This window comes from Hyaena hyaena, unplaced genomic scaffold (assembly GCF_003009895.1).
Source record: "Hyaena hyaena isolate Hyena2069 unplaced genomic scaffold, ASM300989v1 scaffold_832, whole genome shotgun sequence".
Classification (NCBI taxonomy): Eukaryota; Metazoa; Chordata; class Mammalia; order Carnivora; family Hyaenidae; genus Hyaena; species Hyaena hyaena.
The window spans coordinates 535,099-548,015 of record NW_024081466.1 but is presented as its reverse complement, the minus strand read 5'-3'; the positions used below and the strand labels follow the sequence as shown (position 1 = coordinate 548,015).

Sequence of the window (12,917 nt, the reverse complement as noted above, 5' to 3'; positions counted from 1 at the left end):
TTACTCAAATTTTGAAATTAAGGTTGTGTATAACTCGAAGCAGCAGGACTTGGCTCGCACAGCTCACAGGCCAGTTTAGTCAAGGGTAGTTCCTGCTGCTGTGCGTCATTCTGCAGGGCTCTCCCTCTCCTGCTTTAGAGTTGTCGAATTTACACACTTTGAATCTGTGTGACAGAGCGAACCTCCCCTTACACAGCATGCCCGAAGAGCACAATTTCCTAAGTTGGACTGCTTGTTTTTGAAGAATTCCTTATCATTGCTTACAGATTTTTAAGATCTGGGAAAAAGCTTCTGCATATTGTAATAGATTATTGGTGAAGTTTGTTACTGGCCTTTTATTCTGTTAAGATATTTATTATTAGATGGATATATTTGGAGATTCCCTACCCCCCCATATCAACTTCAGAGAGCTCATGTAAAATATGTTTAAAAATACTATTTTTTGCTTCAGTATCCTGTATAGATTTTTAATAACAAAAATATGCAAGCACTTTTTTGTTTGAAAAAAATCAAATTCTGTAGAATAAAGCAATAATTCCTTCTAGTAGTTTTAATCATCTGTAGTGGACAAAGTGTTAATGTTGTAAATGTTATGTTTTAGTAAATTTTGATTTGTTGGGGATTTAATTGCATTGAACTTTAATGAAGTCTCAAAACTTACCACACTGAATATCTTAGGCACTGTGATTCTATAGGAAGAGCACTGGCCCAGGAGCAGAAAACAGGGGTCCTAGTTTCTGCCCTTGCCACTGACTAGCTCTGTGACCTTACACTGGTCATTTTTTTCCCCTGAGGTTTAAGTCTCCGCACTTGTGAATTGAGAACATTACAGAACATTGTTCTAAGATCTGTTTAGCTCTGTGAATCTGATTTCTTTCCTATTTCTAGGGTTAGCATAAAGGAATCATCTGTAGCAAAACTAGGATCAGTATGCCGTAGGATTTACAGAATATTTTCACATGCTTATTTTCATCATCGGCAGATATTTGATGAATATGAAGTAAGTATATTTCACTAATTACCCTGATGCATTCTTATCAGAATAACAATAATACACGTTGATATTATATCTAGGTTTTTTTGGTTTTGAATAGTAAAATATCTTTTTTTCTTCCTCTCTACAGAATGAAACATTTTTGTGTCACCGGTTTACCAAATTTGTGATGAAATATAATTTGATGTCCAAGGATAACCTGATCGTACCAATTTTAGAAGAGGAAGTTCAGAATTCGGTTTCTGGGGAAAGTGAAGCATGAAGGGAATATTATAGAAAAAAAATATACTGATCACATAATTAACAATAATTATGTACTGTATATATATTGTTTAGACACATCAATCATGTATCCATATTATAGCATCTTTGTTTAGTATAGGTTTTTGTATGCTGAGTGTTGCCTTTTAAAATGGGAAATACTTTATAAGTTATTCATGAGCTGTATATTCACCAGTGTGGCACTCATGGTTTTTAAATAAGATTAGTATTATCTGTTTATAATGCCTGTTAATAAAAGAATTTACAGTTTGGTAAAATTGCTGCTAAACAATCATTGGATTACAATCCTCATCAGATAAACCCATCTATGAAAAAGATGAGTGAGCTTTAGCCATTTACTAAAGAAATAGTAATGTTTTCCTTTGGTTCTACCCCTAGTTTAGATATTCTAGAAAATCCTGTAGTACATAGTTCAGTCTTAACTGTTAACTTTCCAAAAGTGAGATGAAAGTGTTTTCAAATTCTGGTTATAGTTTTTGATACACATATATGATTATGTGTATAATCCAAATACAAATGAAAATGAAGTATTAGTAATACCTAATTAATCTTACTGTGCTACACAGACTATATTCTAGACCAGCATACTTGCAAAGGATTTACCTTTCTGCAGCAGTGGACTGTTAGATACGAGATGATGATAATGATAAGGCATGTAAATGACGTTCCCACTGGAAACCTGCCCTGCCCTTCTCATTTCCCTTAATTCCTCACCCAAACCACAGTAGCTGAGAAGCTTTTCACCAGAATGTGATTTAGTGTGGCTTATACCTATTTATATTTGTATTAATTGCTTACAGATTATACCTCATATTAGCAATTACATTACACTACAGAAAAATGTATTGGCATAGACTCTTGCTTATCTTTGTTTTGCAAAATTGTTCTAATTACTTGGAAAGCACTCTAGAATAGTTTGATTCTTCCTGTTAGTAATACTAATCTTTTCATCTAGCCATCTAAGAAACATTTAAAGAATTGAAAAATATTGTAGTATTTATTTTACATCTCTTCCCCACAAAGTTAATGTTTGAATTATATGCACACGTGAGTCTTTTTGCAATAATTCAGAGCTTCCAAGGGTGTTGATGAATGGTCCTACATTTTTTGGACTTTGTTATAATTCAGAATCTTAAGAAAGATTCAACTGCAGATTTTACAACCTTATAATCTACTGAATGCAATTTTTAACAAAGCACTGGAGGTCTTACTGCTAAACTGGTTGTAATGAGGCACTAAGGGCAAAAAAGTTATACAGGTAGTGAAGAAAATATTTAAATCCATCTCTTGAACAAAGTTAACAATTGAGAACTCTTTCATTTAAAAGCGTTATTTTGAAATGAAGATGAAAATATATTCATCTTGGTTTTTTTTCAAACTTAAGGAAATAATTTATACCGTATTATACAACAAAGGACATATAGCAAAAATGTAGGAAATAGAAGCAAACTGAGTGTGTGTATATATTTATGCGTTTCCAAGCCTGGCAGTGTATTTGGCCTTGAACAGTGCTATCCCAGCAGCCAGTCTTTACTTTAACCCACAACTAACTATCTTTTTAAGAAGTTTTACGTTCATAGTGAAAGCAATGTTGACTTTGAAATTATGCATTTATATTAATGTCACTATAAACCAATGGGGATAGTAATTTTTACACAAACTTGCTAACTATTGAGAGACTAAACTACTAAGTTAATAAATTATATATAGCAATGTAGCTGTTCTCTCTAGACGGTGTCTCACAATGGATTTCTGTTGCTTGATTATTTTCTTAGTAAAACATTTGAACTAAGGCCGTGGCTGGGATTGGTGATCTGGCTAAGTATGTTGAAACACATTCTGAATAATATGACTTGGTGTTAACGGGGAAATAAAGTATGTTTTTTCTTACTCATTCCATTTTCCCTCTACTGTGTGTTTGGAATTGATCATAAAAAAATCTACCCCAAAAAGAAAACAGTTGGTAGGCTTGCTTTTGTATTCATATTAAGGTCTTATTCATACTCATTGTACCATGAAATTGACTCACTATACTAGGTATTGGACCTAAATGAAAGTTACTGTTTTTCCTTAATACTCTTAACAGAATTTTGAAGATACACATGTATGTACATAAAGTGGTATTTAAAGAAATTAGCCTGACAAAAGATTGGTTTATACTTACGGTAAATCTTCTAAGAAAGGAGGAAAAGAAAACTCGTGGCTCTCTGCAATAAAGAAATTAGTCTGCACTTTTTTTTTTTTGATTATCCACTATAGATCCAAAAGTTAAAACTTTCCATGAATTTTGCTCCTATAGTCAACTTACTTGTAACTCACTCTTTTTCCTATCATATCTGGGAAAGTAGCTAACTTAGTTTGTTTCTGTAAGTATCCTAATTCTTTCCTGTGTGTACAAATCCCAGACTTGAGGTGTTAACTTTGCATTTCTCAGTTTCTCAGTTAAATTCTTACTGAGTTAACCCTTTTTAATATCAGAATCAAATTAGAAATCCATGATTACACAGGACGCCTGGGTGGCTCAGTCAGTTAAGCGTCCATTAGGCTCAGGTCATGATCTCGCCGGTACATGTGTTTGAGCCCTGTGTGGTGACAGCTCAGAGCCTGTAGTCTGCTTTCAGTTCTGTATCTCCTTCCATCTCTGCCCCTCCCCTGCTCATACACACTCTCTCTCTCTTAAAAATAAACATTTTAAAAAAAATTTTTTTTAAGTAATCTGTGATCACATGGTTAGCGAGAGTCATGTTATAGTTTTAAACATACTGATGTGAAATTCATTGTAATAGAACTAATTTGTTTTTTCCCCTGGGTACTTCGTTGACAGTTTGTTGCCTGAAGCCTTCCTCTAATTTTATTTGCACAAATTCTACATTTTATTTATATACGTTTTCAATACTTCTTGAGTGTAGTTAAAAGGTGTCCTGGTGTTCTTCCATGCTATGCAAATGTTTTAGTAAAAGTAGTTGATTTTCATTTCTTGAATACTAAATTTTGACAATAACCTCCATTTCCAAAAGTCAAATACAATTGATATCCTGCACTTACATCCATGAAGGTAGTAAGAAAATGTTTACTTTTTTTTTTTTTTTAATGCTTTAAAAGAGATTAGGGGTGCCTGGCTGCAGTGGATCGAGTGTCCAGCTCTTGATTTTGGCTCAGGTCATGATCTCAGGGTCAGGGGTTGTAGCCGTGCATCAGGCTCTGTGCTTAGCATGGAGCCTGCTTGAGATTCTCTCTCCCTCTGCCCCTTTCCTGATCTCTCTCTCTCTCTCTCTCTCTCTTTCTCTTTCAAATACATTTTTTGTGGCCTCAGTTGGCTAAGCATCCAACTTCAGCCAAGGTCATGATCTCGCTGGTCCCAAGTTCAAGCCCCAGATCAGGCTCTGTGCTGACAGCTCAAAGTCTGGAGCCTGTTTCAGATTCTGTGTCTCCTTCTCTCTTTGCTCCTCCCCCACTCACACTCTCTCTCAAAAATAAACATTAAAAAAAATTTTTTTGGGGGCGCCTGGGTGGCTTAGTCGGTTAAGCGTCCGACTTTCGCTTAGGTCATGATCTCGCGGTTCGTGGGTTCGAGCCCCGCGTCGGGCTCTGTGCTGACTGCCAGCTCAGAGCCTGGAGCCTATTTCAGAGTCTGTGTCTCCCTCTCTCTCTGACCCTCCCCTGCTCACGCTGTCTCTCTCTCTCCTAGAAATAAATAAAAATATTTAAAAAAAAATTTTTTTTAAGTAAGCTTAAATCAAGTAGGAATTATGGGATTGTGTCCTCGTATTTTTCCATCCTCTCCTTCAGAGATAGACTGAAGGTAATTAAAAGAACAGTGAAACTCCTGAAATGAGAAAACAGTGGGTATGGTCACTATAAATGAGATCTAATTCCGGTAACTTAATTTACTTATTTTATTTTATTCATTTTTTAAAAAATTTTTTAGAGAACAAGCATGTGCATGCCTGCACAAGCGCCTGTGAGTGGGAGAGGGGCAAAGGGAGAGAAAAACCCAAGCAGGTTGCACACCCAGCTAGCAGTCCAACATGGGCTCAATTTCACGATCATGAGATCATGACACTATCATGAAATCGTAACCTGAGCCAAAATCAAGAGTCAGGTGCCTAATGGACTGAGCCACCCAGGCACCCCTTCAGTAGTTAAACAGAATCATTTTGATATTTGAGGGAAATCCCTACTCCTCTGCCCCCCAAAAAGTAACAAGTTTTTTTGTTTTTAACATAATTATCAAATTGGCTAACATACAGTGTGTCAAGTATGCTCTTGGTTTTTGGGGTAGATTCCCATAGTCCCATCACTTACATACATCAGTGCTCATCCCAAGTGCCCTCCTCAATGTCCATCACCCATTTCTCTCCCCCACCCTCCCATCAATCCTAAGATTGTTTTTTTGTATCTAAGAGTCTCTTGTGGTTTGCCACCCTCCCTCTCTGTAACAATTTTTTCCCCTTCCCTTCTCCCATGTTCTTCAGTTAAGTTTCTCAAGATCCACATATGAGTGAAAACATATGATATCTATCTTTCTAAGTTTCAGTGTTTTTAAAACCAGGTGTGTATAGGGAAAAAAATAGACTTGCCTTGATTTGGTAAATCTTTAAACCACTTTAGAAATACTAGGTGCTTCTGGTTTTTTAAGCATAATTTTACAAAACAAATGCAGATCTTGGGGTCTGATCCTTGAGATAACCATTAGTCAGTGATTATACTAATTTTTGAAGTCTGCCATAGATTTAATGGCTTAATATAAATTTATTCTCTTACAGTTCTTGAGGTCAGAAGTTCGAAATCAATTTTATTAGGGCTAAAATTAGGCTCCTGTTTCTTTCTAGAGGCTCAGGGGAAAATCCATTCCTTGCCTCTTTTATTGGCTGGAGGCTGCTGGCCATCATTCTCTGGCTTGTGGCCACATCATTCTACTCCATCATCACAATGCCTGCTCTTCTATAGTGAGCTCTCTGCTTCCTTCTCAGGGCATTTGTGATTTCATCGTTGGGCCCACCTGGATAATCCAGGATAAAATCCCCATCTCAAAATCCTTAATCATTTGCAAAGTCCCTTTTGTATTATATAAAGTAATATTCACAGGTTCTGGGATTAGGAAGTGGACATCTTACAGTACCTTTACCTTTATTCAGCCTACCACAGCAATCCTTTCAAATTCATTGTTAATTCTCCATGCTATGCACTTAATTTTTAATCCGATTGTGGTATTTTTTATTTCTTGTATGTTATGTAATTGAGATGAACTTGGAAATTCTGCAATGGCAGCAGTCTGACTTTGTGAGCAACCAAACATTCCAGACCTGTTAAAATATACCTGGTTTTTCTCAATCAAATCAATCCAAGATACAAGAGGGTTCTCTCCAAAATCACAGTTAAATGTTCTCATATTAGTGTCATTATAAAACAAGGCTTTTGAATTTCACCAAGTTATAAGATTCAACATGTTTCAAACAGGCTCTCATATTTAAACAAAACAAGGCAACTGCCAGCTCTTGCAACAAAGCTGTTTAGGGGCAGGTCAGTTGAGGGGCTGCCCTCTTCCTTTTGCTCTTATGTAGCTTTTCTCCGTGATCCGCGGAAAAGCAGGTGGTATGTCCCAACCCCACTCCTTCCTCTGGGAACTTACCCAAAGTGAATGTTTTTGCTATCACCAGATTTATCTTCTCAAAAAACCATGGTTACAATTACTGTTTATTGATTTGAAAAAAGTGTACCATTTACCTCACCTCCTACATTTCACAGTGGTTTCCCAAACGGTTAGCATATCAGAGTCACTCGTGAAGCTTTTAAAATTCACGTCTTCCAAACTAAACTGCGATTTTCTCTATCCCCATATGTGAGTATGCCCCATACCAGTTGGTCTGGAATCTGTAGGACACTTACTAGGGCCGTAAGGCTTGTGCAGTCTTGTTTAGCATATTCTAGACCAAGGAACATATTGATCTATTTGGGAGCAACACAGACATTGAATCCAGCCTTCATATCACCACTCTTGAATCACTTGCATTTGCTTAATTTTTGGAACTGAATCTAAAGTAACAGCTTCTGTTAGTACAACTTAAGGGCTCTGTTGTGCTGGTATTAGCAAATCCCAAAGAGAAAGATGAGAAAATCTATTTAGAGCTAAAAAAGAATCCTGGGATTTACTGAGTTGAGGCTCCTTTTTCTTGTCCTCTTGTTTTATAATTAAGAACAAAACAAAAACCTCAACAACAAACCAAGGCCACAGCAATTAAATGCTTGTCCAGAATTTCCACAGATAGATAGTGCAGAGCTGGGTCCTTAAATCCCTAACCGGTGTGGAGCTTAATGTAGAAAAGACAAAGAAAGGAGAAAAGTTCATCTCCTTTCTCCTAGGAAACTCACATCCCTTGCCATATGACTTCTTAGTAGGACAGTACCATAAACATGTGCCACCCGGTGATTGCCATTCTTAAAACACCCAAGTTAAATTGCATGTTAGATAAGATTCTTCAGCTGGGTCCCAAAGTGCTTCCTGGGGCCAGAGCATGACAATGCAGTCTTTATCTTAGTCTCTGGGAGTAGGTTAGAGTAGGGAGTTGTGTGAAATCTTTTCAACTAATAGAGTATTCGGTACATCTGAGTGTGGACACTAACTAGTTGGGATGTTTGGGGACTTACAAAACCCCTGTTTTATTTCCAGGGCATATCTTAATCACTACTGTGATTCTGGCTGATTATAAACAGCTCCTTCTCCTGCTTCCAATTCTAAATTAAAAATAGGTCAGTCATCAACTGGCTAAAATCCCATTTGCCTTCAGCTTTCATTAGCTAATTTACAAGTATGCCAAAAGCTTCACAATGTACTCATTCTTCCCGAGGGCTTCCTATACAACCAACCACTAACCTGATGGATCTCTTGAGTTTGACCAAGATGTGCTTTGAGTCAGAATTGTACACTGCAGGTGTTGTCACTTGGCTGTAGCCTTCTCTGTTTACATAGCAAGAGATTTAACATAAAATATAGAATTTCAAATCACCCTTCAAAAGTTCAGTCTATGATAATCTAGATCCAGTTGAGTGAATAAGCTGAGATATTGTAAGCTCTTAACACAGATGACATATTTCATGAATGGTTTCTCTTAAAAGAAGCCCTTTTTCTGGGGAAAAATACATTTGCATCTGTCTAGTTAGGTAAATGAATGCAGCATTCTAAGGACTGTATTTATGATCTTGAAGGCAAATTATAAAATAAACTTCAGATAACAGCTATATAAACAGCACAGTTTCTGGAAACCAGAAATGAGACTGCTGGAGAAGAAAGAAAATGTGATGTCTGTGACCTTCAAGCGTAGAGGAATAAGTTATGCAAAAATGCATCTTTAACTATAGATCTTCAATTTCTCCCTTACTAAATTTGGAATATCTTATATAGTTTTTTAATTCTACATTCTAGCATTACTTTGTGAAAACTGCCTTTGTAAAGTTAAAAAATTTCACTGAGTACGGCCACCTGGGTAGCTCAGTTAGTTAAGTATCCAATGCTTGGTTTCAGCTCAGGTCATGATCTCGAAGTTCATGGGTTTGAGCCCCAAATCAGGCTCTGCACTGACAAGTGGAAATCTACTTGGAATGCTCTTTCTCCCTCTCTCTTTCTGCTCCTCCACCACACTCTCTGTCTCTCTCAAAATAAATACTTAAAAAATTTTCACTGGGTATCTGAAGGTCCTCAGACTCATAAAAAATTTCATTGAGAAACATGCAAGATGTGTGTGATAATACAGTATTTCCCCCTACCCCCTCCCCTACCACATCTGCGGTTTCGCTTCCTGCAGTTTCAGTTCCCCAAGGTCAACTGCGGTCTGGAAGCAGAGGACCTTCCCCTGAATCTTCAGAAGGCCAGTAGCAGCCTATTGCTGCGTCACAGAGCCCATGTCATTCACCTCACTTCATCTCATTACATACTGTATCTTCTCATCATCACAAGAAGGGTGACTAGGGTGTAAGAGGAGACCCTATTCACCTAACTTTCATGACTACAGTGTATTGTTATCATTGTTTTGTTCATTGTTGTTAATCTCTTGCTGTGCTTAACTGATAACTTAAACTTTATCATGGGTATATATGTATAGAAAAAAAAAAAACATTGCATAGGGTTCAGTACTCTCCGTGATTTCAGGCATCGACTGGGGGTGTTAGAATGTATCCCCTGCAGATAAATGGAGGACTATTGTAATGGCTTATATCAATGTCCTCTCATGTTTTGTTAAAGATGCTAGGATTTGTCAATAATCTCTCTTAAAATATTTTTGTTTATTTACATTAATATGAAGTTTTTTCTAACCTATATTCAAACCCTATCCATTTATCAGTCAATTTGCTTTGGTGGTGTATTTATGTATAGCTATTTTGAACATTTGAACATAGTTAAATGTGTTAATACAACAGGATTTGAAACAACTAGTGATAAGTTAGGGGAATTAGGAGGAGAGGGAGTTTTCAAGCATTGCTTGGGGAAGGGAAATACAGTATGGTGTGTGGCAGAATGAGCTTGGTGGTGAGAGCATTATGGGTGGAATGAATAAAGTTTGCTCTTTCTGAATAAGATGTCAACCTTTAGAGCAAGGATGGAGAATAAGTTTTTGTTATTATAATTAAATACCAGTTCCTTATAATCAATCTGAGAAGAACCCATCAGTACAGAATGGACAGCTCAGATTCAGCAAGATAAGAGCAAGTTGAAAGTGACCATATTGATCGATGTCACATTTCTGGGGCATTAGGAGAGGCCAGTCTGTGAAGTGAGAGGTTAAGTGGCAGACGGGTGGGCCTCATTAGGAGTGGAGCCTCTCAAGGGTGTCTTTCTGGCTGTCAAGACCCTCCAAATGGAAGGCATCATTATCTCTGCCACTTCTCGGACATTACTCATTCACAGGATTCAAGGGCTCACCAGGACCCTAGAGCTTATTTTGTACTCACTGAGAAATACAAATTGCTTAGCTGGAATCAGAATGGAGTGTGAAAAGTGGTTAAAGATGTGGCCTGGAAATGTAGTGGTGATGGTGAATGGGAATCCAGGTGTATATCGACAGGACTAGACTTCTCTTGAGGTCAGTGTCCTCTCAGCCTGTGAGTTCCCAATTGCCTACTCTCTTCCAGTGCCTGTGACATCCTATATCTACTGATAAGGGCCCATCTGTAACTCATAATCTCAGGTCCTGACACAGCCATCTGCTACTTTGCTCAGTCTGACATCCTGTGCCTGGAGCTTCTGAAGACCTTAAAATCAGAAAATTTTAAGATCTTTGTAGGTTAATAGATTCTACCCTGCACAAGACCAACTATATTAAAATGTAATCCCTTCTAAGTCACGTGTTTGTTGCTTCATAGCAAATGTCACTGAAAGCTACTATTTGTAGTAATCATGTGTTATGTTTTCTGGCTGACTGGACTGGCATCTTTTCTTTCTTTTTTTCAAACTTTTAATTTGATACAATTTCAAGCTTCCAAACAAGTTGACAGAAGAGTAAAAAAACTGTCAAAAAAACCCAAAAACAACAACACAAAACTCATGGGGGGGCCTGTGGCTGGCTCAGTCAGTACAGCCTGCGACTCCTGGTCTCAGGGTCATGAATTTGAGCCCTACACTGGGTGTAGAATTTACTTTAAAAAAAAAAAAAGGCACTGTCATAAACCCTTTATCCAGTCTCACCAATTGTTTACATTTTGCCCCATTTGCATTATCAAATTTTCCATTTCTCTGTCTCTCTCAACATAGATACACACATACTTTTTTTTTTCTGAATCATTTGAGAATAGGTGGCAGGTATTATTCCCTTTGTGCCTGAATATTTTTGTGTATATTTCATAAGAAATTTTTTTACATAGCTAAGTACTATCATTAAAATTGAGAAACTGAACATTGATACAATATCATAATTTAATCAGTAGTCCGTAGTCCCAGTTATGTTATATAACTTCCTCCTGACACCCCAGCCACCCCTCCTCACCATCTAGGATGCAGTCGAGGGTCATGTGTTGCAATTAGTTGTCATGTTTCTCTAGTTTCCCAGAATGTGAAACAGTTCCTGTTGTCTTTCATGTCCTTTGTCTTTTATGACCTTGACATTTTTTAAACTATGTAGGCCAGTTGTTTTACAGAATGGGTTCATCTGGCATTTCCTAATGATTTCATTCAGATTGCTCATTTTTTGTCAGGACTACCACAGAAATGGTATCATGTCCTCAGCATGTATCAGAAGTCACAGGATGCTGGCTGGTTCCATTACTGGTGATGTTAACTTCTGATCATTTGCTTCAGGTCCAATCAGAGTTTGACTTGGCTCCATAAATAAACATGTGTGCTATGTTTGGGGGATCTGGAGCCTGATGAGTGCCGCCCTGCCCAGTACCTACAATACTCATATTCTGCATTCTGATTCCCAAGCTAGAGCACAGGCTCACCCATGTGAGATGCCAGTTCAGAGCCGAGTCATGAGAGGAAGAAAGTTGATCAAATAGCAATCATTTTGCTGAAAAGAACGGCAGCAGAAGGATTTGGGTTTGGGGGGGCTGCAGGTCCCGAAAACGATTGTGGCTGTACACTGGAAAGCTGGATTCCTGGCAGTGGCACTTGGTGCCTCACCAGGCTTGTTCTCTTGTAGAGGTTTGCCCTTTGTCCTGGAAGCTTAGCATTGAGCTTGGTTCTCTAGTCCTCCCAACACATCTGTAAATTCTCCAATCAGTATTTCTTCTACTAAGGCACAATTTACACATAGTCAGATGTACCTATCTTAAGTATATAGTTCAATGGATTTTGACAATTGCATATACTTGTGTTACTTTCAACCAAATAAAGATATAGAACATTTCTCTTACCCCAGAAAGTTCTCCTATGTGCCTTTACAGTTGCTATATACTGAGCATCTGTGTCCTCCTAACATTCTTGAAATCCTTATCCTCCATGTGATGGTATTGAGAGGTGGGCCTTTGGTAGGCGATTAAGTCATGAGGGTAGAGCCCACATGAATGGGATTTATGCCCATACAAAAGAGAGCCCTGAGAGCCCCCTTGCCCCTCCCACCCTCTCAAGCTACAGGCAAGAAGACAGCCATCTATGAACAAGGAAGTAGGCTCTCAGCAGACATTGAATCTGCTGGCTCCTTGATCTTGGACTTCAAGTCCTCAGAATGGTGAGACGTATTTTTCTATTGTTTAAAAGCCACCCAGTCCGTGGTATTCTCAGCCTGAACAGACTAAGTCAACAGTCGCCCCCTAACCCCAACCCCACAAGCAGCTCCTACTCTAATTTTCATCACTATAGATTAGTTTCACCTTCTTAAATCCGTAAATTTACATGTCTCTGACCAGATTTGGAAATTTCATTCACCCTTTCTACACTCCTCCTCCCAGAACACTAATGACAGGAATATTACATCTTTTGTTGTTTTGTTATAGTCCAAAGCCCATTCAGGGGCTTTGTTCGTTTGTTTTTAAGTCTATTTTCTCTCTGTTGCTCAGATGTTTAGATTGGGTCATTTCGATTGCTCTTTCATAGATACTCTTTCTTTTGTCCCCTTCATTCTGCTGTTGAGCCCATCCGCTGAGGTTTTTATCTTGGTACTGCATTTCTCAGTTCTAAAATTTCCATTGGGTTCTTTATATCTTCTTTTTT

At 37.9% G+C, this 12,917-nt stretch overlaps 1 protein-coding gene across 3 annotated transcripts in view; it reads left to right on the top strand.

The window, feature by feature from the left end:
• The window catches only part of LOC120222071 (MOB-like protein phocein), a 41,522-nt gene extending 38,352 nt beyond the window's left edge, over window positions 1-3,170 (top strand). For all 3 annotated transcript variants that reach the window (XM_039219756.1, XM_039219755.1, XM_039219753.1), the window contains 2 exons: window positions 889-1,000; window positions 1,125-3,170. In XM_039219756.1, coding sequence (XP_039075687.1) covers window positions 889-1,000; window positions 1,125-1,256 — 244 coding nt within the window. In that variant the 3' untranslated portion in view covers window positions 1,257-3,170. The remainder of the gene's footprint in view (window positions 1-888; window positions 1,001-1,124) is intronic.
• The last annotated feature ends 9,747 nt before the right edge of the window (window positions 3,171-12,917 follow it).